The 25862-nt window shown below is 37.1% G+C and overlaps 1 protein-coding gene across 1 annotated transcript in view; it reads right to left on the reverse strand.

Annotated features, from left to right (window-relative positions):
• LOC308199585 (uncharacterized protein) overlaps positions 1-25862 on the reverse strand; it is a 139246-nt gene that overhangs the window by 35980 nt on the left and 77404 nt on the right. The window contains exons 4-8 of the mRNA XM_080603943.1: positions 24026-24067; positions 22424-22464; positions 22235-22328; positions 21655-21704; positions 17463-17596 (exon numbers count right to left, since the gene is read on the reverse strand). Of these exons, the coding sequence (XP_080460069.1) occupies positions 17463-17596; positions 21655-21657 (137 nt within the window). The 5' untranslated portion in view covers positions 21658-21704; positions 22235-22328; positions 22424-22464; positions 24026-24067. The remainder of the gene's footprint in view (positions 1-17462; positions 17597-21654; positions 21705-22234; positions 22329-22423; positions 22465-24025; positions 24068-25862) is intronic.

Genomic DNA, 25862 nt, shown 5'->3' on the forward strand with positions numbered 1-25862 from the left:
TGCTCATAAAAAGTAGCTGAAGACTGGTTTAAACTGTTTCCACAAGAATTAAGTTGGAAGGACCGTATATGTTGCAACAATTCAGTTGGAAGTACAAGAAATAATAGGTAGGACAGATAATCCTGAAGAGAACCTCGGAACAAGAAGAGAACACCTAGCGCAGTGTGAAGACAAAGTACATAACTTCAGAAAACTTCAGGTCAGATTTTGGTCTCACACTGATGTGAATTTATAGTTTTAACAACCCCAGTTGCACATGTTATAGCCTCAGAACCTGTAAATATATAAAAAAAATGTTGAAAAACATGAGGTAGCATTTGTTAAAGATTGCAGACAGTCAGTATCATTCTAAATATGCATTCCTTTTAAAATCCTGTTTTGTTCTGATTTATAGTGCTCGGCCTTTATACAAAACAGGACTGAAAAAGCAGATTCTGTTTCTGTTTTGCAAATGTATTATTTCTTCCCTTTTCTATAGTATATTTGCAAAATCCGTGGTAGGCATTACCAGTGATTTTACCCATAACTCTGAAATGGATTGTGGCTTTCCCTTTCCAGTGTGTCTTGCCACTGCTTTCCAGCAAAGGGAGAGGAATGAAGTCTGATATTTACATAATGTGAACTTGGGTTTCAAAAAGATGTCATAAAAGGGTAAAATCCTCTCAGATGTAAAAAGCAATATCTTTTTTGCTGCCTGTAGAGGAGTATGCCAACATTCTTCATCCAACAATTTCTGCATGGTTTAATGAAAAGGGGTGGGGAGTGTAGATGATGGGGAATCACTTACTGTAAAAAATACTTGAAGTCTGTATATCTCAATAACTTGTTACTACCTAGTGCAACGTAGCAAGATTGTTTATTACAGCATCTTCTGAACCTTACTATCTAACCTGTTACAACCAAAATGTATTGTTTAATCTTCTTGATTAAAGATTTGGTCCTTTTACAGCACATTGCTAGTAAAAGAAGATATTCAGTTGAATGATTTCCAGACGATATATTTCTTAGAATATGACTTACATCTCATCAGCTACAGAAGTTCAATAATAATCAAAGACAGCTTTTGTATTTCCAACTGTCAGATGTTCTCATTCACCGCTTCGATTCAAGTAATGGCACAGGTTATAGAGGCATTAATGTGCTGTACTGTAAGAGAAATAGAGATAAAAGGCTTACATCTCCTTTCATACAGTTCTAGATTGGAAATAATTCCACTGTCTTCAGTAAAAGTATAACTGACAGAAGAATCAGGCCCAAGGTACATATGTGTATGAGATAATGTAAATAATTCTGGACAAATAAAGGTAATGTTTAAAAATGATTATGGTTATATAGAACTAGTAGAACACTGAAAAAATTGTCACTGCTCAAGGAGAAGTTAAATTGTACCTAAGACTTGCAATAAGCAATGCTAAGAACAGCATATCACCAATGCAGAACATACATTATTTTAGTTATAAATGCATCCTCCTCCAACTAAGGCTTAGCTTTTTGTGATATAATGGGACCGCATCAAAAACTGCTTCTTTTCTGTCAGCATGGTGAGGTGTCAAAAAGAGTATATCTAATCAGTGGAAGAGAGTAATGGCTATCAAAAGAGTAACATACACCAACTCTGCCACCCACATAATTTGTGATCTCACACCATCCCCTTACAGTATCTTAGCTTCCCTGTCTGGAAAATAAGATAATAGTGCTTCATTTGAAATCAGTTTTAGAGACTTGGATGAAAGCAGAGATGATATAATGAACAAAGTAATACTATTGTCATGCAGAATTAAATTCAGGAACTATTTTGAAAGTGTCTACCAGTTCCAACGAATGTGCCCAGAAGACTGTGAGATGAAAAACCACAAACTGTGACAGCCTTTCAAAATGCAACAGTCTTCCATATAGATATATAAGGATGTATAAACACATAAACTAATTTATACACCACAGCATGAAGGTTTTCCAAGTACAAGTCCAAGAGATGTAAATTATTTGTGAACACACCAATTAGAGGTAGATGTTTTCTAAAGCTAGCCAAATTTATCACATGCTATTGTACTGGGTCGGGCTGGGATGTTAACTTTCCCTGCAGCAGCCCATACAGTGCTGTGCTCTGCACTTGTAGCTAAAACAGCAGTGGTATCACACCAGTGTTGTGTCTGCTGCTGAGCAGTGTTGGCACAGCATCAGGACTCCCTCTAACCCTCCTAGGGGATGGGCAAAAATGTGAGAAAAGAAACATCACCAGGGCAGCTGACCTAAACCAACCAAAGGGATATTCCATACCATATGATGTCACACTCAGCAATAAAAGGTGGAAAAAGGAAGAAGAAGGGAGGGGCGGCCTCTCATTGTGAAAACGTCTGTCCTCCTCCCGAACACTGGCTACGTGTGTTGAGGCCCTGCTTCAAGGACGTGGTCGAGCATCGTTCATTTGTGGGAAGTAGGGAGTAATTTCTTTCCTCTGCACTTCCACATAGCCTTTACTTGTTTTGTTTAGTTTTCCCTTTCCCCCTCCCTTTTCCCCTTTCCCTTTTTTTTCCCCTTTAGTTAAATTGTTAATTGTTTAGTTAAATTGTTTAGTTAAATTGTTTAATTAATAATAATCTTTCCTTAATAATTTCTTTTTTTCCTTTAATTAAATCATCCTTATCTCAACCCGTGAGTTGTTCTTTCCTTTACTTCTTCCCCTCCTCATCTAAGGAGGGGGAGTGAGAGAGCGGTTGTGGTGTTCACCTGCCTAGCACGGTAAAACCACCACAGCTATGTCACCAGATCATTTTATATGTGACACAGAAAAACTATTTCACAAATATTCTAGACAGTTTTTTAATTGTATGAGGTTCAAATGAATTTTAAATATAGTCTAAGTTCTCTCTTTGGAGCCAATAACATTAACTAAAATTAAGATTCTCCATCCTGAAGGAGCAGAAAGACAGACTTGCAGGAAAATAAATATCTGTCAAACTTATCATTTAATTCTACTAGGAGTTCATTGTATTACTGTTGTTATAATAAGATATCAAGAGATGGAACTTAAAAATTGGACAAAGATAAACAGATTATGTACAATCACATTAGAATCAGCAACTGAAAAGTTTGGTTGACTTTCTAAAGGGAGGCTTTCCAAGCCAGCTTTTCTCTCTTTAATACTGTCATCCTGCTTATTTTCATCAGATCCTTATTTTCATCCACTTTTATAGAAACAGGTCTTAATTTCTATTGTCAGAGTTCCACAGAAAAAAAATGGGCCACTTTCTGTAATTTACCAAATAGAGGAAGACTTTACTGTTACTGCTGAGACCCTTGGAAGATTACATTGAAAAACATTCCATCGTAATTTTTAACATAAAAGCTTCTTTGGAGCACAGTAAGTAAATATTTAGGCAGCTTAGTAGATGAGAGTTAAGTTTAATTTCTTCACATTTCACAAGCATTGGAACGGGCTGCCCAGGGAGGTGGTGGAGTCACCATCCCTGGAGGTCTTTAAAAGACGTTTAGATGTAGAGCTTAGCGATATGGTTTAGTGGAGTACTTAGTGTTAGGTCGGAGGTTGGACTCGATGATCTTGAGGTCTCTTCCAACCTAGAAATCTGTGATACTGTGATACATTTCCTAAAATGACTCCATTGCAATATGAATTTTAGTTCAAACCTGACTTGCAGAATCTACAAATGCTTTATGTTAATTTGCTTATAAAGATAGAGGGTTTTTCCCATTTGAGTAAATCACAGGAAATCATCTTATACATACGCTATTCTTGTCTTCGAGCAGTGTCATGACCTCCCACATTTTCAAAGGGAAGAAAGTCAATTCATTAAAGATCTCTGAAAAACTAAGCTTTTGCTTTATGAAAAGGTCTCTCAAGTTTGATGCAGTATTTTAATAAAAGCTTAGCATTGCAACAACTGAGGGAGAAAGTCATCAAGCCCTGACCATGGCTATATGCAGAACTTGTTTTGCATAATAAAAATAAAATAAAGTGTTTCACTATTTGATTCAATTACGCTGTTGTAAAGAGCTGTGGCTTAAGTTTGAAACGAAAACCTTCTCAGTCTGATTCACACACTATTTGCCACTCAGTTCTCGTGTATTTTCAAACAACACTCACTGCAAGTACTCAACACTGAGGTGACTATCTTGGGATATCTCCCACAAAATTTCGAGCAATAAAGAGCATCTATCTAATTTACTGTTGTGTAACCAAAAGAAATATGAAGTTAAAACTGCTATAGAACATTGCCATGGGGATACTGTAAGTTAATCTAGCATTGCTTTCAACACTTTAACCTGTTACAAAACTTAAATACAGGAAATACAGGAAAGAGAAGTAATGAAGATAAATATTGGTCAACAAATCATCAGAGAATATTCTTCTCTGAGGAAAAATCAAAGGAAAAGTAACAGCACTTGAAGATAATGAAAAAGTTGCAGGGATGACTTAGGAGAAAATACAGACCTTTCTTCACAGCTGCATCTGAACAAGACAAAAAAAAACAAAAAAACAGCAAAATAATTTGAATGACAGTTCAACTGCTACGAGATGCAGCCCTGCAGCTGAAAACAAAGTTTGAATTTTTTGTGATTTTTACTTTTTAGTCACAATGAATTAATGAAACAAGTAACGATCTTAAGCTACACAGGAAACTGAATATACTCAGTAAAATTAGAAGCAAGCTTGAAGCATCCTCTTTGCCTGAGGCAACAGAAATGATGGATGATAGTCTGAGGAATAGTCTTTGCATTCTGGACTACTAAATAAGTAATCTCATTAATCTTCTTGCAGCTTTTACCTCTAACTTATGTTTTAGCTACATAAACCCAGAGAATTTTGGATGTTTTGACGTGAATCTTTGATACTGCATAACACCAGCTGGATGCAATGGGAGTAAGACTAATACAAAGGGACTGTGCAACGTTAGGTCTAGTATTTCAACAAGCAGTTCTAGTGCTTTTTAAAAGGGGGAAAAATAAAATATTTAATTCAGACAAAACCAAAACAATAGAAAATATTTTTGAGCTGGAATATTTCCTGTTCTGTGCTGCGCTTTATAATTAAATTCTAAAGACAGAGAAATGAGAGAAAGCATTAGGTATGGCAGGATAAAGCAGGAAGCACGTCATTGCAAGTGATGGAGTTCAGCTCTTTACCACATTCTTTGGGACTGACACTGGGCAGGCTAAGATAACTAATACATCCATTGAGCACTTTTATGCTGAAATTTAATACTTCCAGAAATTAAGGGAGATTAATCTCAAAGACCATCAACAGGAAAAGATTAGGCTGAACCAGCAGCCAAAATTGTCATCAGCCCCAGTCCACTCCTAATCCTGAAAGCCAACTACAGTTTTCCTGCATAAATGAGCTCACATGCTACAGATCTTCACGATAACTGATACTCTAAAGCACATAGCAAATTTGACAGACACAAGACACTTTATCAGACAAGTTCAGGCCAAGATGTCAAATGGTTCCATTTAATTAGGAAGGAGGGAAAAGCCAATGACACCTTGAAGTACAGTAGAAGCCTCACTGTGCAGATATATTATTGAGAAAGTTTTTGGAGGCTGCAGCGATGGGTTGCACAGAAGCCCAGAGATTTTTACATTCAAGTCCCAAATGCCTACCTATACAGTAATCATAGCAGATGGATAATGTGCTGTGTTTGGTTTTTTTAATAAACATGTCAAACATTAAACATCCCGTTCACAGATGTACAATAACAAAATGTCTTTGCTGTGATTTGAAGTTATGTTGCCTCAAAAACCCTACAGTTTTTACTACAAAGAAACAATCCAACTGCTGCACACACCTTAGCCATGGTTCACTTAGTACCTTACCTACCTAACTCTGGAAGAACAATTTCAAACCAACTATGCTGGCCAAGACTTTAGCTGTCAAGTATAAGCCATAATATGAGTGATAAGAGCTATGAGACTCTGTTTGAGTAACCTCTGATTGAGGTTAATTTGCCTTAGAGTACATGTTTTGCACATCTTCTGTTTGTGGTCTTTGGAGACCTCACAGAATTTTTAGCAGATCCTTTATGTTTCCAAACTACACTTATCCAGCCTCCAAAACTGTGTTGGAACTCAATGAGCTTCAACTGCATACTTCCCATCGATGCATTTACACACTGCAAGCAGCACTCAGCATGAAAAAACAAGAGCTGATGGCAATACCCTCAACAAATTAAGACTGAGACAAATATTTAATCTTGAGTTAAGCAGAAGATCAAATTTAATTCTTAAAGCATCTTTTTCTCAAAACTCAACATTTCTTCTCATTCTGAGCTAACTCAGACCAGATGCTTCACATATGCAGTGAGGCTATGAGCTAAAGGCCTGGCCACCAAAAGAGCGTAACCCCTTGCAAGCAAAAATGGCTGGTCCTCAGGCACCTGAAGTCCCTGACACATACACAGTCCTCTCAAAACTGAATTACTCATTCTCTTTCCACTTCTTCTTAAAGAAGCTTTCAATTTTCTTCCCCTGTTTACATTAGAAAGCAATACGTGGTTACGTAAAAAAATTCAACCAGCTACTTAAGGCTTCTGCTCCCCTTTTTGCAGCACTGACAGCCAAGAAACAAGCTCCAAAGCCAGCCATTCCCAGCACATTTCATCAAAAGCACAGGTTTCCTTAGCAACATGCCCCAAAATATCGCGGAGTCCTTCACTCCGCGTGTCCTTGGGACAGCAGCTTGCGGGCATGGAAGTGCATGGGCAATCAGACACCTGGGGCCTTTCTACTTAAATGTACCATATGGGTTGGATTTTGGGGGGCATTTTCTAAATGCAGAATAATTGGGTTATTAAATGAATGTGCAATATCTGGTCTAAAGAAATTCAGTATGACATTTCAGGTTTCCAATGTCTTTCTGATGAAAAGGCAATTGTGGCACACAAGTTATGGTCACAGGTCCCAGAAATCTTACTGCATTAAGAAGCATTCAGAAAAGCAAAAGTAATTGAGACCACCTGTGTGACGAGCAAATGCAGTCACAATAAAAATAAAATAAAAATGAGGTCAAAGAAATGTAGGGCCACAGCAGACTCTTTAAAATCGATAGAAAGTGACTCATTGAATTTAACAGGCACTTTTGCCTTGGTGATCTCCGTGATAAACTGATATTCCTGCCTTTTATGATGGTTGATACATGCCTGGGTTTGGGGTGAAATGTGCAATATGTATGTATGCACATAATTAAATAGAATTTAATATCTTCTGCTGCCCATACTCCCAGGCAAAGCAACAATACTATATAATTTCAAAACTAAGTCTGACAGGTTGAAGAATAGATATTTATTTGCCCAAGAGGTAGAAATACCTGTTCAGAAACCATTTGAGTCATGACTGAATATCAGAACACAACAAAAATGTGGATATCAATCCACTTGAACACTTCCCTTTCTTTTTTTCTTCAGACAGAGTTGTTGGGGTCAAGTGGTGACCAGTCTTATTTACCGTAATGACTTACAGCTTCTCTGCAAGTGCATATCAACTTTCTGCACTTAAATACATGACTGCTCAATTGAATCAGCTACAATGTCTTGTTTCATAATAATAGAGCATTTTGGAGGACAGCAGAGCACATCATATTTGGAAAATGCAAAAGTATTGAGAAAAAAAAAAGGATTTTCCTGCTCCTTCTTATTCCGCAAATCCTTTGGGTCCTCAAACATCACGTTTGAAGGGGGGCTGGTGTTGATCTCCTACTGCAGATGAGTATCTGTGAGTAACCTACATCCACCAGTACTGAAAGACCACAGGTAAGAACAGGTCCACCCAAAAATTTCTCCTTACATTAGTAATATACTTTTGCAGCAAAGTGACTCTTATTTCTGATAAGTGATCAAGTCTGCATTTGGTGACAGGATGGCAGAGAGGGGAAGATGAACAAAGTCTCTATAGAAAACATCTCACTGCTTTGAGAGAGCATTTTAAGCAACCTCACATCCACAAAACCATTTCCAAAAGAAAAATAAACAAAAAATGTTGAGAATCCAAAAAGATGGTAAATTGTCAGGACAACACACTCATTAGTTGGGGTAAGACACATTTGAAAATTCAAAAATGTTGTTGATTCTTAGTCCTTTGGTTTAATTTCAACAGGAAAATCATAGTAAGGGCACCTTCATTCTTTACTGTCAGATCAGGGCTCTTCCACAAGCTTGGCTTATTGCTGCCTTTGTAGATGTTGAAGAGCACTTACTATTTTAGAGATAGTATATGCTTTGCTCCAAACTTTAAGAAACAACACCAGATAATTTTATCAGTCCAAAAAGCAGTATATGACAGTGGAAGAAAGCTCTTGTATACAGTTGAGCTAGCTGCCACTCAAGAAGTAAGTCATAAATAATCTAGCTTTGTAGAACACCCACCGAAAGAAAAAGCAGAGGACCGTTACAGAGGGGACTAAAAAACCAAGATCCCTAAAAGGGCTGTAAAAACTCATTTTCTTGCAGCACATCCATCCATGAATGATATTTGTTTTCCCTCCACACATGCCGTACTCTAACCTATGGCAGTCTTTGACCAAAAACACAAGTGAGAAACAGGCCTGACACTCTCTGAATGTGATCCACATCTTCAATAAACATCTACATATTTTTTCTTCCTTTTTTTTTTTTTTTTTTTTTTAACTAGAAGACTTTCATTCCCCCACAGAGTGGAATGTGTGGGTAAGACATAAAGTTAGCAAGTTAACTTGTACATTCACATGTAAATTGATCCTCCTCTGAATCTAAAGATGAGATTGATTTTGTGGGCGTAAGAAGTGCTGCTAACAGCTGAAATCTTCATCAGGCACCCAGTAATATTTGTATTTCTTCTAAGGGCTCATCTGCCAAAGAGATTCTCAGCAGAGAATCTCAACTTTCTTTAGAGAGAAAAAGTATTTCTACACTTTGTGGAGGAGAAGGAAAGCTTGAAAATGCCCTCAGAGTAACCGAAAGATTCAGAACTCAGAAGGTAAATTAAAAGAACACGTATTTAGGATTATATATAACAATTTTGAAAGCCAACTGCACAATTTCATCATATGGAGAGCAGATAACTGAGAGGAAGCAGACTTCGTACCATTTGAGGGAAGTGCTGTTCAGCTGTGCAAGAGTTCTGCAAATATAAATGCCTTATCTGTTCCCCTTCTGATAGGAATATCTCCTTGCTCTTTCCCAGAGCTTCTGTAACACTATAGTTATATATAAGTTAATTTATACACTGATCAAAACTTTTTGACCAGGCAAGGATTTTTCTCCTATTTGACATCCCATATTCCTGAGTTAACAAGCAAATCTGGTGCACAGACAATATGTGGTTTCATCATAGCATCATCTTTGTCACAACAGTGTGGTATAGATATAGCAATATGTGATATTTTAGGGAAAAAAATGGAATGGAAACATTCCTAAATTAATATCCAAGTTTGGCTTAACATTTTTATAAAACTAGAGGTTCTTTGCAATCTGTTTTTTTTGTTTCAGATGACTATAATCTCATCCTTACCCACTTTTCATGTGAATTAAATACCCTACATATATCTACTGAAATTATTTTATCTAATTCTGCATAGAGCAATTCCACATAAAGTCAGAATTAAAAAGAGAGATGCTGGAAAGTATTAAGAGAGCTAAAACTTCGCTCTGTTAAAGGTAAGAGCAGAAGTAAAATGTCTCGTGATTACAAAGAAAATTCGTCATCCCTCTTCAGTCTTCTAACCTCTATCGACACCATATTATAACCAATTAATGGTTTAGTTTCAAGCCACGGACCAAACTGCATTGTTCTTTAGTTAGTATTGTCATGTGCTTGGCACTTTTCAAATACAAAGCAAGTTTCTTTGTTCCAAAATTTTGTATTGACCACTACTATCTTCATAGTCCCTCTCAACTAGATTTTTTCTTATGTTCTCTACAAAATGCAATAGTGTCACACCAAATGAGCTAATTTCAAACCCATTAGGTAGAATGGGCTTCATTCTACTCTCATTACCAGCAAATCAAAGCTATTCTTTTCCACAGTGAGAGCCTAGGCTTTATCCTATAATACTTTCTATCCCTCAAAAAAGAAAGATAAAATATTCCAGAGATCAGTGGATGTACTTCAGGTTAGATTAAGAAATATGTGCAAACCATCAGAAACTTTATCTCTGCTTTTGCTACTGGAGAATAGCCCCTGGAGCTGAATTTTCATTGCAACCTGTGGATCCAAGATGATCCCATTGGAGTAGACTGAATTTCCAGCTGAATGTGGGATGAGAAGTCCTTTTAAAAGTTGCTCATTTCCTGCTTTCTAAGCCCCTCTGTTGGATCTCAGACAGCTCCTCTTTTTTTTTTTTTCCTGTGCAGTTTTATCACAAATAGAACCTGAGAGCTAGAATTTTAATAAATCTCAAATAAATCTGGACTGTCTTGTGGTAGAAAAGACTACATCTCAAACCACAGTTTTTCAGATATCTACACAGCTGTTAATTCAGCAAATTTGTTATCTGGGGCTTCATCACCAAGTATCAAGAAGAGTTGGGTGAGAAGCTTCTACATCATTCCCTAGGCTTTTGTGCAAACACCGATATTAACATACGGGATAAGGGAGTTGATAAAAGAGGAAAGTTCTGAGAAAAACTGCAGCAGTCACTGCTTTTGTAGCAAATTGGAGCCAATGCATTGGCAAGTAAGATTTAACAGGCTTGATTGTTCTTTATCAAACATGAAGTGAACTAACTAAGTGTGGAATTATGGCAGGGCACAAGGAAAGTTGTCAAACTGCACAGGGTGAAAAGGAAAAGCTGAAAGCCCAAAGCAATGAATGGGAAATAATGAGAGCAATATGAAGAATGATCTACAGAAAGCAGAAGGGAAGGAGAAGATGGGAAAAAGGACTGAAAAGGGGAGAGGAGGTCTAGTCACTGACCCAAAGCCAATGTCTTCAGAGCTGAAAGAGAACATTGCATTTATATATATATGCCCTTCAGAAAACAAAACAAGGGAGGTATCAAGCAAGGCAGAGAAATTCTGTGGAAGGATAATATAACACCAACCCTGAAATTAAAAATGGAAAAGGAAATGGGAATAAGTTTTCAATTTTAAAGTTCCAGCTAGCTAGTTAATTATTAGAAGGTCAAAATCATAAAAGCATCAAAACCAAAGATTTATACAAATTAATGGAAGACAGACACAGTGGGCACCATGTTGCGTCTACTGCCATTAGCTCAGGTTATCCCTGAAGCAGAATTGTCAGGAGCCAGTGGGCTATATCCAAGGAAATAATTGGTCTACATCTATCATAATGTTATATTCTCTAAACATTATATAATGCTTTATACGATATTCAGCATTTTATTTTCTACAATGTTATTGTATTAGCAACCAATATGAAGTACACTGATAGCTTTTGTTTTTCAAGTAGCTAAAATGGAGCACAAATGAGACTCTAGACTTTATTTCTTTGGATATATGTTTTCCTCCAACATTTTCAGAATGTGAATCTTTTTTTTTTATATAGGCTATATATCTCCTTGCCAAGCTCAAAGATACATAAAGCTACTATAAAACTTTTTACCTATATGCTCCTATTATAATCAGTTATTTCCATTCTAAATTTCAACAAAATGGCAAAATAACATGTCAAAACTTTGCAATGGTTTAATTTTGGAATACAGTCTTAAAACTTATACATCAAACACGTAATAGACTTTATACAGAAGACTAATTAGTCCTTTCCTATTAGTTCCTAAATCTTCCCATCACACTTGAAAATTCTGTGCCCTCACAATACAGCAAGACTCATCTTCCTTCCCCTCATGTTTCCCCCATACTAAAGGTCAACATTAACATTATGGAATTTCAAGTACTGTGGAAATAGGCTTGAAATATGTAAGTGTGAGCTTGGTTACTTGCACTGTATAGTGAATCTTTATTAAAGATTCTGCTCTATCTCCTTATCTGTAATTCCCATTGAAACTTCATCTGCTACTATCATACCTCTTGGCCGCCTAATGTTTTCACGGCTGTTCTTTATCCTTTACTTCCCTATGCTTATTAAGTCATCAGCACCCAAATGCATTCAGCTGGGCAAAACACAGAAGGGGTCAGCATGGTGTACCACTTTTTAGGTCATAAAAATGGGGCCAGAACAAGACTAAAATAATGAATAACTCTTATGAGGACACATTGTACTCTTTGTGCATTTTACAGAAGCAAAAAGCCCTACAGACTAGTAACCATAAATTTTGAAAGATACTGAATTTGAAATAAAATTCATTTCAGGCAGGAACAATTTATACCCATTAGACAGATCAGCCAGTTTGTGCCGAAAGCATTACTTTCAGAAGAGCTATGGGGAGTACTGGGTGACTTTCATCTTGAGGAAAATATTTGAATTTCTAACATTTTTCTTTTTGAATGAGAATGAGTAATTTTCTGTAGCAGAGATATTCTTTCTCAATCCCAGAACAAGAAATAATCATAAGTCAGTGTTAAATATACAGACATAGGCAACAATTATAATCAGCAAATGGTGATCCAAACAGACCAATTTTACTCACTTACACAGTTATGGTACAGCACAAATTGTTACTGAAGCACTAAGTTTTGCCAACCAACGCTGGGTCATCTCTTTGCAAATTAGTTAGTGTGTGAGTTCTAGATGTGGCAGGCACAAATTATGCAAAAAAGCTTCCTATGATGAGAAAAGGATTTGATTACTGATGTTTAAATAAGGATCCCGGAGCTGTCTTTCTTCTGTAGGAATGGTGTTAAATATTTGGCAACAAGATGACATGTACTGCATAATTTAAACCTTTCAGTTTTACTGGGCACACAACATACATTTGCCTGCAATTCATTAGTTCCCATGCACACTTTCAACCAACATTAAATATACATGTAGGATGAGCTATTCTGCGTCCATCAATCTCTCCTCACCTTATTACTTACTTTACCTTTTCATTGTTGACTTGGCTTTTACTCCAGGTAGCATATCAGCACTTTTGTTTTGTACATTTGTGAAGCAAGGGACCTCAAATGCTCAGTATTTGATCTCCCTCTGCCTGTCTTCTGTGCTGTCACATCCTTTGAAAGCCCAGTTCATGACTCCCAAGCAAGCTTCCATCCTGCCCTGCCTGGCTCCAACTTACCAGCTCTGCCTCGTCTGAGATTATTGAGAATCAGGAGGGAGCAAGAAGATGATAGGATGAAAAAGGAGATAAGAGTGAACAGGAGAGTTCAGTATCTGTTTTAACAGAGTCATACAATGTCACTGTGTAGCAACAGACAGCCTCTCCATGCCCCAGTCAGGAATAGGCAGTTAAAACAAAGAAACTTTGGCTTACTAAGTCATTCTAGGCCTTCTATGGCACAATGATGAATATTACTTTTGGGTTGTGCTGGAGGTGGGTTGATATAACTATATGTGTAGATTTCTTCCAAAATATAAACAAGTGTAACTACTGTTTTTCACAATTATGATAATTTGCTTAGACTCCAACAGCACTCCAAAAAAGGATTAGGTAGCCACTGGGGTTAGGTAGCCACTACCTAATGATTTCAAATTGTCACCAAGAAAGTTTATCATTTCTTTTTGGTCATGTCAAACTTCACAGATTCTTTAAACAAAGTTTTATATTAGATATGTCTGATCATCATACTAATCTATTTTTTACTGCAAAACTGAAAAGTTCAACAGACAAGGTCTCCCTGGAAAAAAGAACAAACTTTCCAGTTTGAGAATAAATGAGGAATGAATGCTTAGTTAATGTGATATCCTGTCAAGCATAAAATACACAAGAGGGGTAAAAACATGAGGTATGGAAAAGCAAACAATAAAGTCTAGTATCACCAGAGACATGTCAATGGAAGATGATGTTTATGTCAGTCACTGTCTGTAGGACAGAGACTGTACAAGACAAAGTCCCACTGCAAATTTTGCATCACCGCATTTGTCTATAGGAATGCCTTACAAATACTAACTACATACAAAATATGGATTAATATTTGCTTTAAGATTAAATAACAAATTTGAAAAGATTCCTGTCAAAAAGAACACCTGTTACACTGAGAGATCATAGTCCTGTAATGTGGCAGCAAATGTCAGAGTACAGTCTCACACATTTCATTTTCCACTTCTGCATCCCTCAGTGGAGAAGAAAGACAGAAAATATAAATTATTTTGCAAGAATTAGAAGCCAGATGGCAAAGATGAATAGGTCTATTTAATATATATATATATAATCTTGTAATTATTAGCAATATTCCCTCTACTGGAGTAATAAAGCCAGTGGAGGAAGTTACGAAAAAAGTCACAGGAGGACATGAAAACTGAAGACAGGTCACTACAGTAAAGATGCAAAGTAGTATTTTGGCCACCATGCTGAGGTTCCTGAAACATGCCAGAAAATATTACCTGAAAGTAGTCAAACTGGAAAATTAAGTTGACAAAAGTAATCAGGATATGTACAAGTAAATTTCATTTGTACATATTTTTGGAAATGCTTGTTAAGACAACATAAGACAGGGATATAAGAGTTTATTTTATCCTTCCCCAGGAAATACTTATGTGCAAGGGGAAGAAAGGTTCTTCAGTCCACCGTGATGTTCAGAAGCCAAAACAGCTGGCTTCCCAGACATCTCTTTTGCACCAGGACTCAAAAAATTTCAAATGCACAAGAGCAACATAATGATTTTAAGCAACTAGAAACCACTGCTAAAGCTTCTATGCAATAAGGGTGACTTCTAGTAACCGTAAAGATACAAATGAGTAAATCATGGAAACGTTTGAATCTGCGCTGTTCAAAATGAATCACACTGTGTCTCTCTGCAGGCTGTGAGAGCGAATGTCTGTGTGCATGCGTGCATGTATACACTTGCAGGATGGGATTCAAATTGTCTGAATTGCACTGGATTTGGACACTGGATACAATGGATAGGGATTCAGTGTAATTTTAGGTGGTGTGGCATACCTGAGACATCCGCACCCATCAAAAGTCTTGATGCAAGGCACAGAGCAGATCTCCGCCCTCCTGGATCAGCAGCAGAAGCTCTGATGGGATACAGTGCTGCACAAAAATAGGCACTAGATGCCTACCTCTAAGCAACTACATAGGATGCAAATGCCGCTACACCTAGCACTGAGAAAGGTACCAGGGCAGTAAAAGTTCAGAGGATTATCACGCAGAAGATTTTAATACCCCACCTGCACAACACAACCATATGTTGTCCTGCTTTAACTGAAGTACGCTTATACACCACCGAAGTGATGCAAAAATGAAATACTGCGTTCCAAATAAGCGAATTCTGAGTTTATGTTGAACACAAAGTACACAGCAGTTTGCATTAAATGAGACATAACAGATTGGGTTTTCTTAGGATATACATATATTGAGTCAATTCGTAAACCACAGCTCAGAAACACATTTTCATCTCAGATCCATTTGCTACTCTAAATTCACGCAGCTAATCATATTAGGCAATGGACACACTGATAGATGCTTTTGATTAATTTAGTTAATACAACAAAAGAAGCAATAATATATAGCTATTATCATATTTTTTATGGTGCATTGTTATTTCTCACCAAGCAACTGAAAAAATAACAGATTGTAATCCCGGGCTATTGCACAAAGCCTTAAAAACTAAGACTTCACATAAGCACTTAAAAACATGTTGTATTTTGACTCAGAAGATTTAGGCTAAGATAAAGTGCTTATTATTTTTATTATCTTTTTTTTTTTTTTTTTTTTTTTTTTTTACTTATTTAGTATGCACTAAACGTCTAGATGTTCCATGGAGCTACAAACATTTTGCAAATGCAACACATGTACTATGATACCAAAGACTAAAGAACACTTCTTTGAAATGAATGTCCAATTCCTGCTTTGGATCAAAGTGTCAGGGCTCAGCATGGCCAAAAGAAGAACCCAGATTCCTCAGAAAAAGCCCAAGTTAATATTCTTTGGAAAGAGGACTTTTCAATCATCATGCCCCATTCAGAAATGGAATTAGAGCCTCAGCAAATGTGGGTCAATTTTACAACATTCAGAACTATGGGATCCGAAGATCTGACCTAAGAAGTCCAAAACTATTGTATATCTAAGCAGAAAAAAATCCTATTTTTATTTTCCTTAACATATGAAAAGTTGGAGGGACTGAAGAGCCCCTTTGCAAATCTAAGCTGCCAAATCTGAAAATTAATTATTAACAAATGCTTCAAGTGTGGACTTCCCCTCATTACTAGTTTTTATTTAACCTGAAAAATGTCCATAATTATTTCTGATAATTGATGGAGATGGAGGAAAATCTTAAGACCTTTTTCCAAACAATAAGGTATAACTTGAATTCTGCATTCTGTGCTTACAGTCCCAACATCTGGCAACGCCGCAATTGCAGAGAGGATGCTGATCATAGTAATAAGTTTTAAGAAGCTTCACAGAGTAAGTTGTTATGTCCAGACTTGCCTATTGCATGTAATAAGCACAGTTCTACAAAAATCAAGTCATTACTGGAACTCCAGGAGTCTGGAGAACTATGGCAGACTGCTAATTAATTTTGCCTCTGAAACTTTCAGTAATAATTGGATCAGGGAGTGAAATATGCATTGAAAAGCAGAATGTATCTCTGTGAAGCTGTTGGACCTAACAATTTTCTTAATATAATAATAGGAAGAGGTTTTATTTTGGGGAGGCAGGAAAACTCATGTGTTCATGTCCTTTTTTAGTCAAAATACAAGCTATTTTTAACAAATTGTTTTTTTCCACTGCTGCCTAAGGAAAAGTTTTTACATATGACAGCCTATCTGAAGTGTATGAAAAGGTGATATCCATGATTATAAGAGCCATTCTTCTTGGTAAAACACACTACCACTCCAAAAGATAAAATGAAGATAACAGAAAGGAAGAAAATAAGAAATCTGTGGAGAGAAGATGATGGGAAATTAAAAAATATATATATATATATATATCATCAAAAGAGGTACCAGGAGTTGCCTTATATACAACAGAGCATATGCAATTTTGGGGGCCTTCTTCAGAAACAAACTGAAAAAAAGTACCATCTATGCACTGCCTATTACAAATGAGACTATATGCTTTATTTTCATCGTGATAGCATTCACAGCTTTCAGTGAATTCAAGGTCTCATTGCCTAAATGTAATATGTATAATAAAAAGCATCTGCAGGCTGCCTTTTCCTTCCTCTCCCCTAGACAGAAAGTGAAAAAAAAAATAGCTATGGATGAACACTGGCTTAGGGAAATGAAGAAGATTGCACAGAGCAAGCTTGCAGTGAAATAAAAGCCCTGTTTTTTTCCCAGATATACCCCTATTCACTCAATTACATGAAAAGCCTTCGAAACAAACAATTAATAGATTCTTTGGTTAGTTTGTAGTGGATCAAACCCTATATTGTTCACTCCCATGTGTCAATGATCACCCCAGTCTTCTCACACACACACACCTCCTATTTCTGTAGTGTGCTTACCACCATCGTGATGGTCTGCTCCGTGCGACGCGCACATGCACAGCTCCACACCCCAGCATCCTGCAGACACGCAGCCGAGGTTTCAGAAGCAGGTATGCTACAACAGGACAGCTCTCAAGGAGGGTTAACACAACCTGCTAAGAATAGGATAAATTTAGCAGTTCAAAGAAACCAGGTACATAGAGTAGTTTCAGTAACCTAACCACACTGCAGAAGAGCCCTTATTTCATCTTATCTCTAATTCGTATAGCTCAGCTCCGCTCTTTTTGTACCACTTAGTCAGCAAAGCCTGATACAGACTTTGCTTTGGGGAGGTTCTCAAAGTAACCATAGCATAGGGCATCAACATGCAGTCTTAGATATCAACACTTCTGATCGACAAGATTTGCTTCCCTAATAAGACTTCGCTTTGAAATCTATGGCCAATATAATGTTAATTCACTAGCAGACATCATGAGCAGTTAGCAGGAAAGCCCAGCTTTCATAAATTACTGGCAGCTCCTATATTACCCACCCACCAATTCCCATGTGGGTAATGCCCACACAAAAAAGGAGGAAAAATTAGCCATCTCTTGTGACTCAGCAGCACAGGTCACACTGGAATGAGGCCTTCTGGCCTTCATCCCATGCCCGACTCACAGCCTCTAGGCCAGGACATTCACTACAAGCCCGAAGCAGCCTGCATTATACTTTTTAATATTTTGATAATGCAGAACCCAGACCTTTCAGGAAACCTCTCTGATCAGCACAGCAGTTCTGAGCACCAAAGTTTTGTTCATTTGCCATATGCAAAAATGCCTTTGGTCTCCGAGGGCAAGAGAAAAGGAAGATCAAAGTCAAGCCCCACTACATAATCCCAGAAGAGAATTTGTCATAGTCTCGTGTTCCATCTTTTACCTTCAAGCATAAAGCAAATGAGAAAGGAAAGAAAATTATGGCTTAATAGTGTACGCAATTAGCAATCAGACGGAACTCATCCAATAAATTTTCCAAATATTGTATAACTTTTTGGAAGACACGGTTAACCCTCTGCACTACAGTCTGCTCACCTGAGACATAATATATAATTGCTTTTTGAAGCCATGATGAAAATCCATCATGACAGCTTTGTACCCAGAAGCAGAGTCTCCTTTGCTCTCATCCATGGCATCCCCACGCAGCTTTGAGACCTCTTGCTGGCAGAAATATTTGGGGAATCATGGGATCAGTCTGCCTGATACTCTTGATTCTTTCCCAGAACTTTACTCTGTGTTTTGGTCAGTAAAGAAAGTAAAGAGGGTTGTATTTACTCTTTGTATGTCTGAACTCCAGTCCAAGAAGAAAGTTTGCTGCAGTACATGATCAATCACAATTATGGTGTCCGCACAGTCCAAGTTATGGTCTAAGCTTCAGTGTCAATAATGTATTGTTGACTTGCATTGTATTTTAGAAGAAAGAAAGAACATTTAAAAGGATAGTTCAATGCTTGAATTTGAAGAGCCTAAATATTTTTGTGCCCTTTTTATTCCTACTGGTCAATACTAGAAATCTTCAACATTTTCCATCATGAAATCTTTTTAAATGAAAAAAAAAAAAAAAGCACTAAGTACAGAATAGCCATTTATTGGAACAAAGGGAAAACTAGTCTAGAACTGTCAGGATGACACATCTTCTGTTTGCAGACATCCTCTTAAATCAACAGACTTTAGAAAGCTATTGAGTAAGGTAGGAAAGCATTCATTTTTTGCCTTTAAGATTTTCCATTGCTTAAGCTTCTACTAGGTTTTATTTACAAAGGATGCTGGAAAGAGATGACAAAATTGCATTCTGCATTTTAACTATGACTGTTTCCACTTAAGTAAAAAAACATTGGATTAAAATTACTAAAATTGTAGGTAAAAAGCACAGAATTCTTCCTACTAAAGGTCAGCCACAAAAGGGAAAAGATTTGAAAGCTAGTTGTTATAATGACTAGTGCAGTGTTGTCTCAGAGAGCTGATAGGAAGGAAAGGCTGAATTCAGGTTACTCATTTAAATAACAAAAGAAGAAAAGGTTGCAAGTATAACACCAAACATGCCAGTAATGGACTGGGGTTAATTAGACTGAGAGGAACAGCTTGGGCTCTCCATTGTGAGCTGATGAAGACCACAGGCAGCAAAGAGCGTGGTAAAAGGAGATGGGCATGCCAGCAGGACAAAAAGGTCTTATATAATGTTTAGGCTGCTGGCAATTTTAAAACAGCATAGTTCAGAGGAAAGAGAACTGGCTCTGGAAATTTTGAGGCCAGAAGATACTCTCTATTTTAAGACACTACACTTTATTCCCTTAAAAGCAAGTCTTTGTGTGTGCGTGTGTGCATCAGCCATTTTTGTTGTCCCTAATAGTAATTAAAAGAATTTCCAAACTGATACATTTTACATACATTACAAAAATAATATGATCTAATAATAGTCGTAAGAACAGATAAATGTGTATTTACCAACAAGATTTACATATTTAGGTAAAAGCACCATTTCTAATACTACAATTTCACATTGCATTCCCATGCATCAAGCTCCAGTCAGAAAAGCAAGCAACCTTTCAGTTATAACAAGCCAGCTGAAAGGTCACCCTTTCCCCAAACTATGGCTAAATAGATTGCATCTCCTAGGTCTAGTATTACAGCCAGAGCAAAGTGTTTATGATCAATTCAATTAAAATGGTAATTTCAGGGGGGCTGGCAGCTCTCCTAAACTGTAAAGAGTTCTAGTTTACTTGAAGTCTCATGGCACAGGGTAATAATGCTGGAAACTTGCTGCTTTGCCACCGTGGTAATTTTCCACTATATTACATTGGAACTATTGTCCAAATGTAACTCCAGATAGCACCACAAAAAAAGTTAAAATATTTCCGTATACCATTTTAATGTAATTATCACATCCCACTGAAAATACGTGAATAAGATCAAAAGATCATTGCAATACAGGCCAGTGACATTAATCACAAGGAGCTCTGATTCAAAGCTATGCTGCTTGCCAAAGAATGTCTTGCTGGGTCAAACAAGATCACCCAGCCCCCAGAACAAATTGTTGGAGTTACATCATTATTTTTTGCTCTTGAAGATGTTGATATTGTAGCAGGCCCTGAAGCAAAGCTCTGCTTCTAGTTGCAATTATATAAACCTCACAATTTTTACCACAAGTCCTCCTGAATGGTTTGGTGATAAAACATAAGCATAAACCAGAAAGCAATTATTGCATAGATCTATTAATAGATATTTCTCAAAAAAAAAAAAAAAAGACAAAAATACCATTCACATTCAGCACTGATGCATAGGGCATTTTTAAGGATTTTAAAAGGAAACTGTCGACTTGAAATTTCATTTCCTCCTGATTATATCGGACAAACCCAGAAGCTAACAGAAAGGATGAAGGTATTCTGATGTTGTTGTTGTTTGTTTTTAAACCATTCCCTCTTCTCATCTTTTCAAAATTTCTATGTTTTGTTGGCAAATCTGCTTTGCAAATTTGACCATCTCTACTCGGTTTCTTGTTGCATTGATGGCAAACACCAGCAAAACAACCACATCATTCAGGGCTCTGTAGCTGAACACTCACACAGACACTTTCCCTGGCTATGCGGAAAACAGCAGAGCAGTGTAGGAGTTCAAAGAGGTTGCAGTCAGAAAACAAACAGGCACATACTCAAAGAAAAGTTAGGACGGTAAATGTCATCTTGTTTGTTATTGTTGTTCAAGGTCTACTGAAAAGACCTTTCAAAATCAGCATTACTAAAGGAGTGGGAAAGCTACCCAAACAACACTATGAATTAGAATTTATCAAAAATATATTTTTTTCCTAAGTAATACTGGCTGGTTGCTGCACTTGGATTTTAGTAAATCTAAGAAGTAACTGGTTTGCACTTAATCCTAAAAATGGTCAAAAAATGTGACTGCAGATTCATGAATATTGTTTCAAAGTCTTGCTTACACTGCTGTTTGCTGAGACTGAAGCCGGGCTAGAGGTACCTGTCTTAGCCCTTAGCTAAGTAGCTGAGAGCAGTATAGCTGCAAGAAAAAAAGTTCAGTCTGGACTGTAAAGCCCTTCTGAAAAGCAGAACAAATATTTAGATTGCTGGCTTGCACTGAAATCAGCACTGCAATGGCTAAGAGTACCCAAGCCAACTCAACATGATTACACACTAAAGGCTCTCAGCAATGAAGTGTTCACATACCATTGGTCTTGAAATACCTAGACATGTAGTGACTGCGGAGCTCACTCAATCTGGAAAAAAAAAAAAAAGAGTAAAAAAAAAAGTAAAGAATTCTGTGCCAATTTGCTGAGTGAAGATGTATGCAGCCAGCATAGCAAGGAAACTGCAGAACCTTACCTTTTTAATGGCATCAAATATAGAGGTAGTAAAAGGGGCTTTTATTTTCTGTTAAAGCTCTTAGAAATCTAACCAAGCAGTTAGTGGTGTAAAAATAAAAGGCCCAAAGCTAACAGAAATTACTGTCTTTATCTTTTCTTAAATTCAGTAGGTCTTAAAGTAGGCTTTCACAAGTGACACACTATATTTCACAAATCTTTAGCTGCTTTGTTTAGCGATTACCTGTTTGAACATTCAAGAATTCCCTGAGACATTGCATACACTCTGAGTTAAAGACATACAGACAAGACCCTGAGTGATACATGAAGCAGAACAAAGGGAACAAAATAATTACTGTCCTGGTAACATATGAAGTCCTTGCTTAGGACAGACACATCAGGAATACAGATCCAAAAAGCATTAATTTCAGCTTTCAGCTGCCCACCTTCTTTGGCTCAAAGGCCTCGAAGAGGAGTCCAGAATAGGAAGGCAGCCTGCCTCCAGTTCATAACATTATTAACTTGCAGGTGCAGGGGAAACTGAAAGAAAAACAGTCACCTTGAGAAAATATATACCAATCCATGTTGGCATAAGGAATGGGTGTCTACCGAAGGGATAGCTATAACACTCTTACCAAAAAACAGCAAACCCCAATCACCACCAAAGAATAGGAAGCTGTGAAGGAACAGAGGAAAAATATATAAAGGAAAAATGAACCCACTATGTCTTCAGGATATCTAAAATATTCTGAAAGTAGTATTGTAGGTCTATTTAAACATGCCCAAAGCAGCAGATACAAATTCAGCATCAGCTCAAGTGACGACAAAAACAGAGCACTGGAGATGGGATTGTTTCAGGAAGAGAAACCAGAAGATGGTTTTTGCTTTGCCACTGAAGTTTGTGACGTTATGTAACTAAAGAAACTCAATGTACTTATGCAACATTTAATGGCAGTGCTAGCTTTGTGGTTGTTGGCCTTGGCTGCAAATATATTTTAAAAAAGGCATAACCAAACTCTCAAAGCAATTAAATGCCCCAAAAAGACTTGTGCATGTCTATGTTACTCCTTCACTACAACAGGATCTGCTGCTGCTTCTATTAATACAAATCCTGTACGCTGGTAAGAACACATGGGCCTGCTTCTAATCAGCTAAAAAATTATGGGAGGACATAAGATATTCTTAGGCAAATTATAAAATGTAAAAGCTCACATAGGAGATCTAAAGTAATTTTTCTTCCAAAGGAAAAAAAAAATTACCCTCTCTTCTATGCAGCAAGAAGATACAGTTGTAGTTAGAAGCAGAAAGTTAAGAATATCTCAGGGTTTAGACAGGATTTTTTTTTAGAATTTAAAGAACTTTCTCTTTCCTTCTTTCTTCCTTTCTTTCTAACAGTAGGTTTCTTTGCCTTTTTTTTTTTTTTTCTTCTAGAATTTATAATTCCCCCGGTTGCCGCACTTTCAAGTGCTGTGCTGTGTATATGGACGATTATTCCTGTGGCTATTTAAACTCAAGTATTGATGAAGCTTTGACTGTTTTGAAGTACCCTCCATTTCATATACTGATACATCTTTGCAGATTTTTGTTGAAGCACAACATTTTCCACACAGAAGCAGAGAGCCTGAAAATGTAATTTATGAGATTATTTCATGTTTTAAAAATCACGTAAACACAATCATCGTGTCTGCCTCCAGTACTCTCTTGGGATTTAGAATGTTTGCCAACTGGAAAACGGGAAAAGACAGGAATGGAAATGGATTTAAAAAAATAATAATTTTTAGAAAGCTTTGCCAGCCTTACCCAGACAGCAGCCTCAAATCCCGAGGACCCTCAGGAAAAAATAAACATTCAGGCAAAATGTGATAAAAAATGGGATTATGGTACTGTGTGGGGGCTAAAACCCACCTAGCCAGCTGGGATTCAGACCAGGATTCTCAGAAAAACCATGAGCATTGTGTCGAACACCAAAGACCACAGCTGATTCTGTGAGCAACAGGCAGGGGATGAGGTGGAGAAGACCCCAAGAAGCGAGGAGCCAAGGACGAGAAGCAAAAGGATACACTGCCAGCACCAAGAGCTATGGGGAGCAGCTGCCATTCCCCACCCTGGTGTGGATCTGGCCTTACAATGTGAGGACCAAGAGACCGAAGAGATAATAACTGACTTTTTATGAGGTACGTAGATTTCTACCAATGATATTCAAAGTCATTGATAAAAATTTAAGAATCGTTGCTTACCTTCTGTTAACAGCAGGTTTGCACTGTCTGCAGACAAAACATCTTAGTGAAAAGACAAATGAAAAACTTCAGGAGACAACTTTCTGAGCCACATATCATTTATAAGCAACCTAGCAACATTATTGTTTCGAGGCAGACAAAAGGACATCTTTATAAAATATATGGCCGAATACCTAAAAGCTCCTCCAGTTTTACTTCATGCATATGGCCTTCCAGTACTATAATTTATATTTCTACTGCTCAGTTGCCCAGATGGGCTTTTACAATATCCTTCTCATAGCACTCCAGGTGTTGCAAATAAATAAAACACTTTATTTCAGGGAGATGAGAACAGAGTAGGTACCAGTGAAAGCTGATAATACATGTATTTAAGCAACAGCCATTACCAAATGTATTGTACAGTTATTATTAAGCATGCTAAGGGATCCTGTATATTATTCAAGTGTCGTAAATGAAAACTAAATGACCAAAACTACTTTCAGTGAACTGTTGACTTTGGTTCACAATTCTGTCATTGTGTCAAATTCAATAAAGAAACTTATGGGATATTAGCATTAGAATGATAATTTGCCTAGCATGCCTTTTAGATATATCGTGCCACCAATATTAACAATAACTAAAAAAAAATAATAAAAAAAAATGCAAGAGATTCAATGAATTTCTAAGTGAGCAAATGGCCGTCCCTTTGCAGGGATTCAAGAAACAGAAAAGACTCTGTTGCATGAATTATGTGTTGCAAACCATTTTCTGACCTCTAGTCTACAGCATATTAATTATTCACATAACTGCTTCTGAATGAAGAAGGATGGAGTGTGTGAGAAATGATCCTGAATCCTCAGCAGTCTCACACAAAGTGGGCTCTAACCAAGACCAAATTACTGGGGAATTACTTGGCATTTACAAAACAATGTACATATCTATTATTACATATTTGTATACATATATATATACATACAACATGTAATTATATAGAGAGACATGGCTACATAGAGATACCTGTGTCCTTAGGTCTTAGGGTTAGATTAGATCTAGCCTCAAATTTATAAAAGGACAGACTTCATTCCCCAAACCTGTGAGAGCAAGTAGGAAGAGAAACTTTGGCACAGAGTTTTATATCTGACGTGCCTTTTAAATAGGAGTACTATTATTTATACTTCTGTAGTGTGAGAACTGGTGGTGGGGGTAGTTTCTTTGCTTTTACACAGAAGGATAAAAATGAGCCCTTAGAGACATCATATTCTGCATAGACAAAGGGAAGAAGACGCTACACAAACCAGAGAGCAGTGAGATGTACAAACATGACTAGCATTTAAAAGTTTATGAATTTTTTTTTTAAGGTAGCACTTGAGAATTCTTTTTTTTTTTTTTAATAAAAGATAGTGCTTCTTTTAAGCAATGCCAATGCTTAACATCAGGCCAGATGAATGTGTTTGGATATAATGAGTGTTCAGTCCATTGTAGCATACAAGAAAGTGGGTTCTTACACAATTATTATCTCACTTGTCATTGTACTTTTACATAACATGCAGACACAAAGAGCTGGCTTGAAAGAAACACGTTTTTGCTCCGTTTAACTCAGTATATTTACTAAGTGTTGTTTTTTTTTTTGACCAAAATAAAATTATCATGATAATTCCTTTACACCAGTGCCAAAAAAAAAATCACACCACATGATGGGTAGCATGGCAGTGTGTCTTAAATTGCTACATCTTTTCTTTTTTCCTTTGTTCTACTGAGTGAAAAGAAGTCTGCCCCTGTAGGGTGCTGGTGTGTTTGAAAAGAAAAGGTAATTCGACAATACCAGAAATGAGTAGGTGATTCAGCAAAGATACCACCC

The sequence above is a fragment of the Anser brachyrhynchus genome (assembly GCF_964034855.1).
Source record: "Anser brachyrhynchus genome assembly, chromosome: 9".
Taxonomy (NCBI): Eukaryota; Metazoa; Chordata; class Aves; order Anseriformes; family Anatidae; genus Anser; species Anser brachyrhynchus.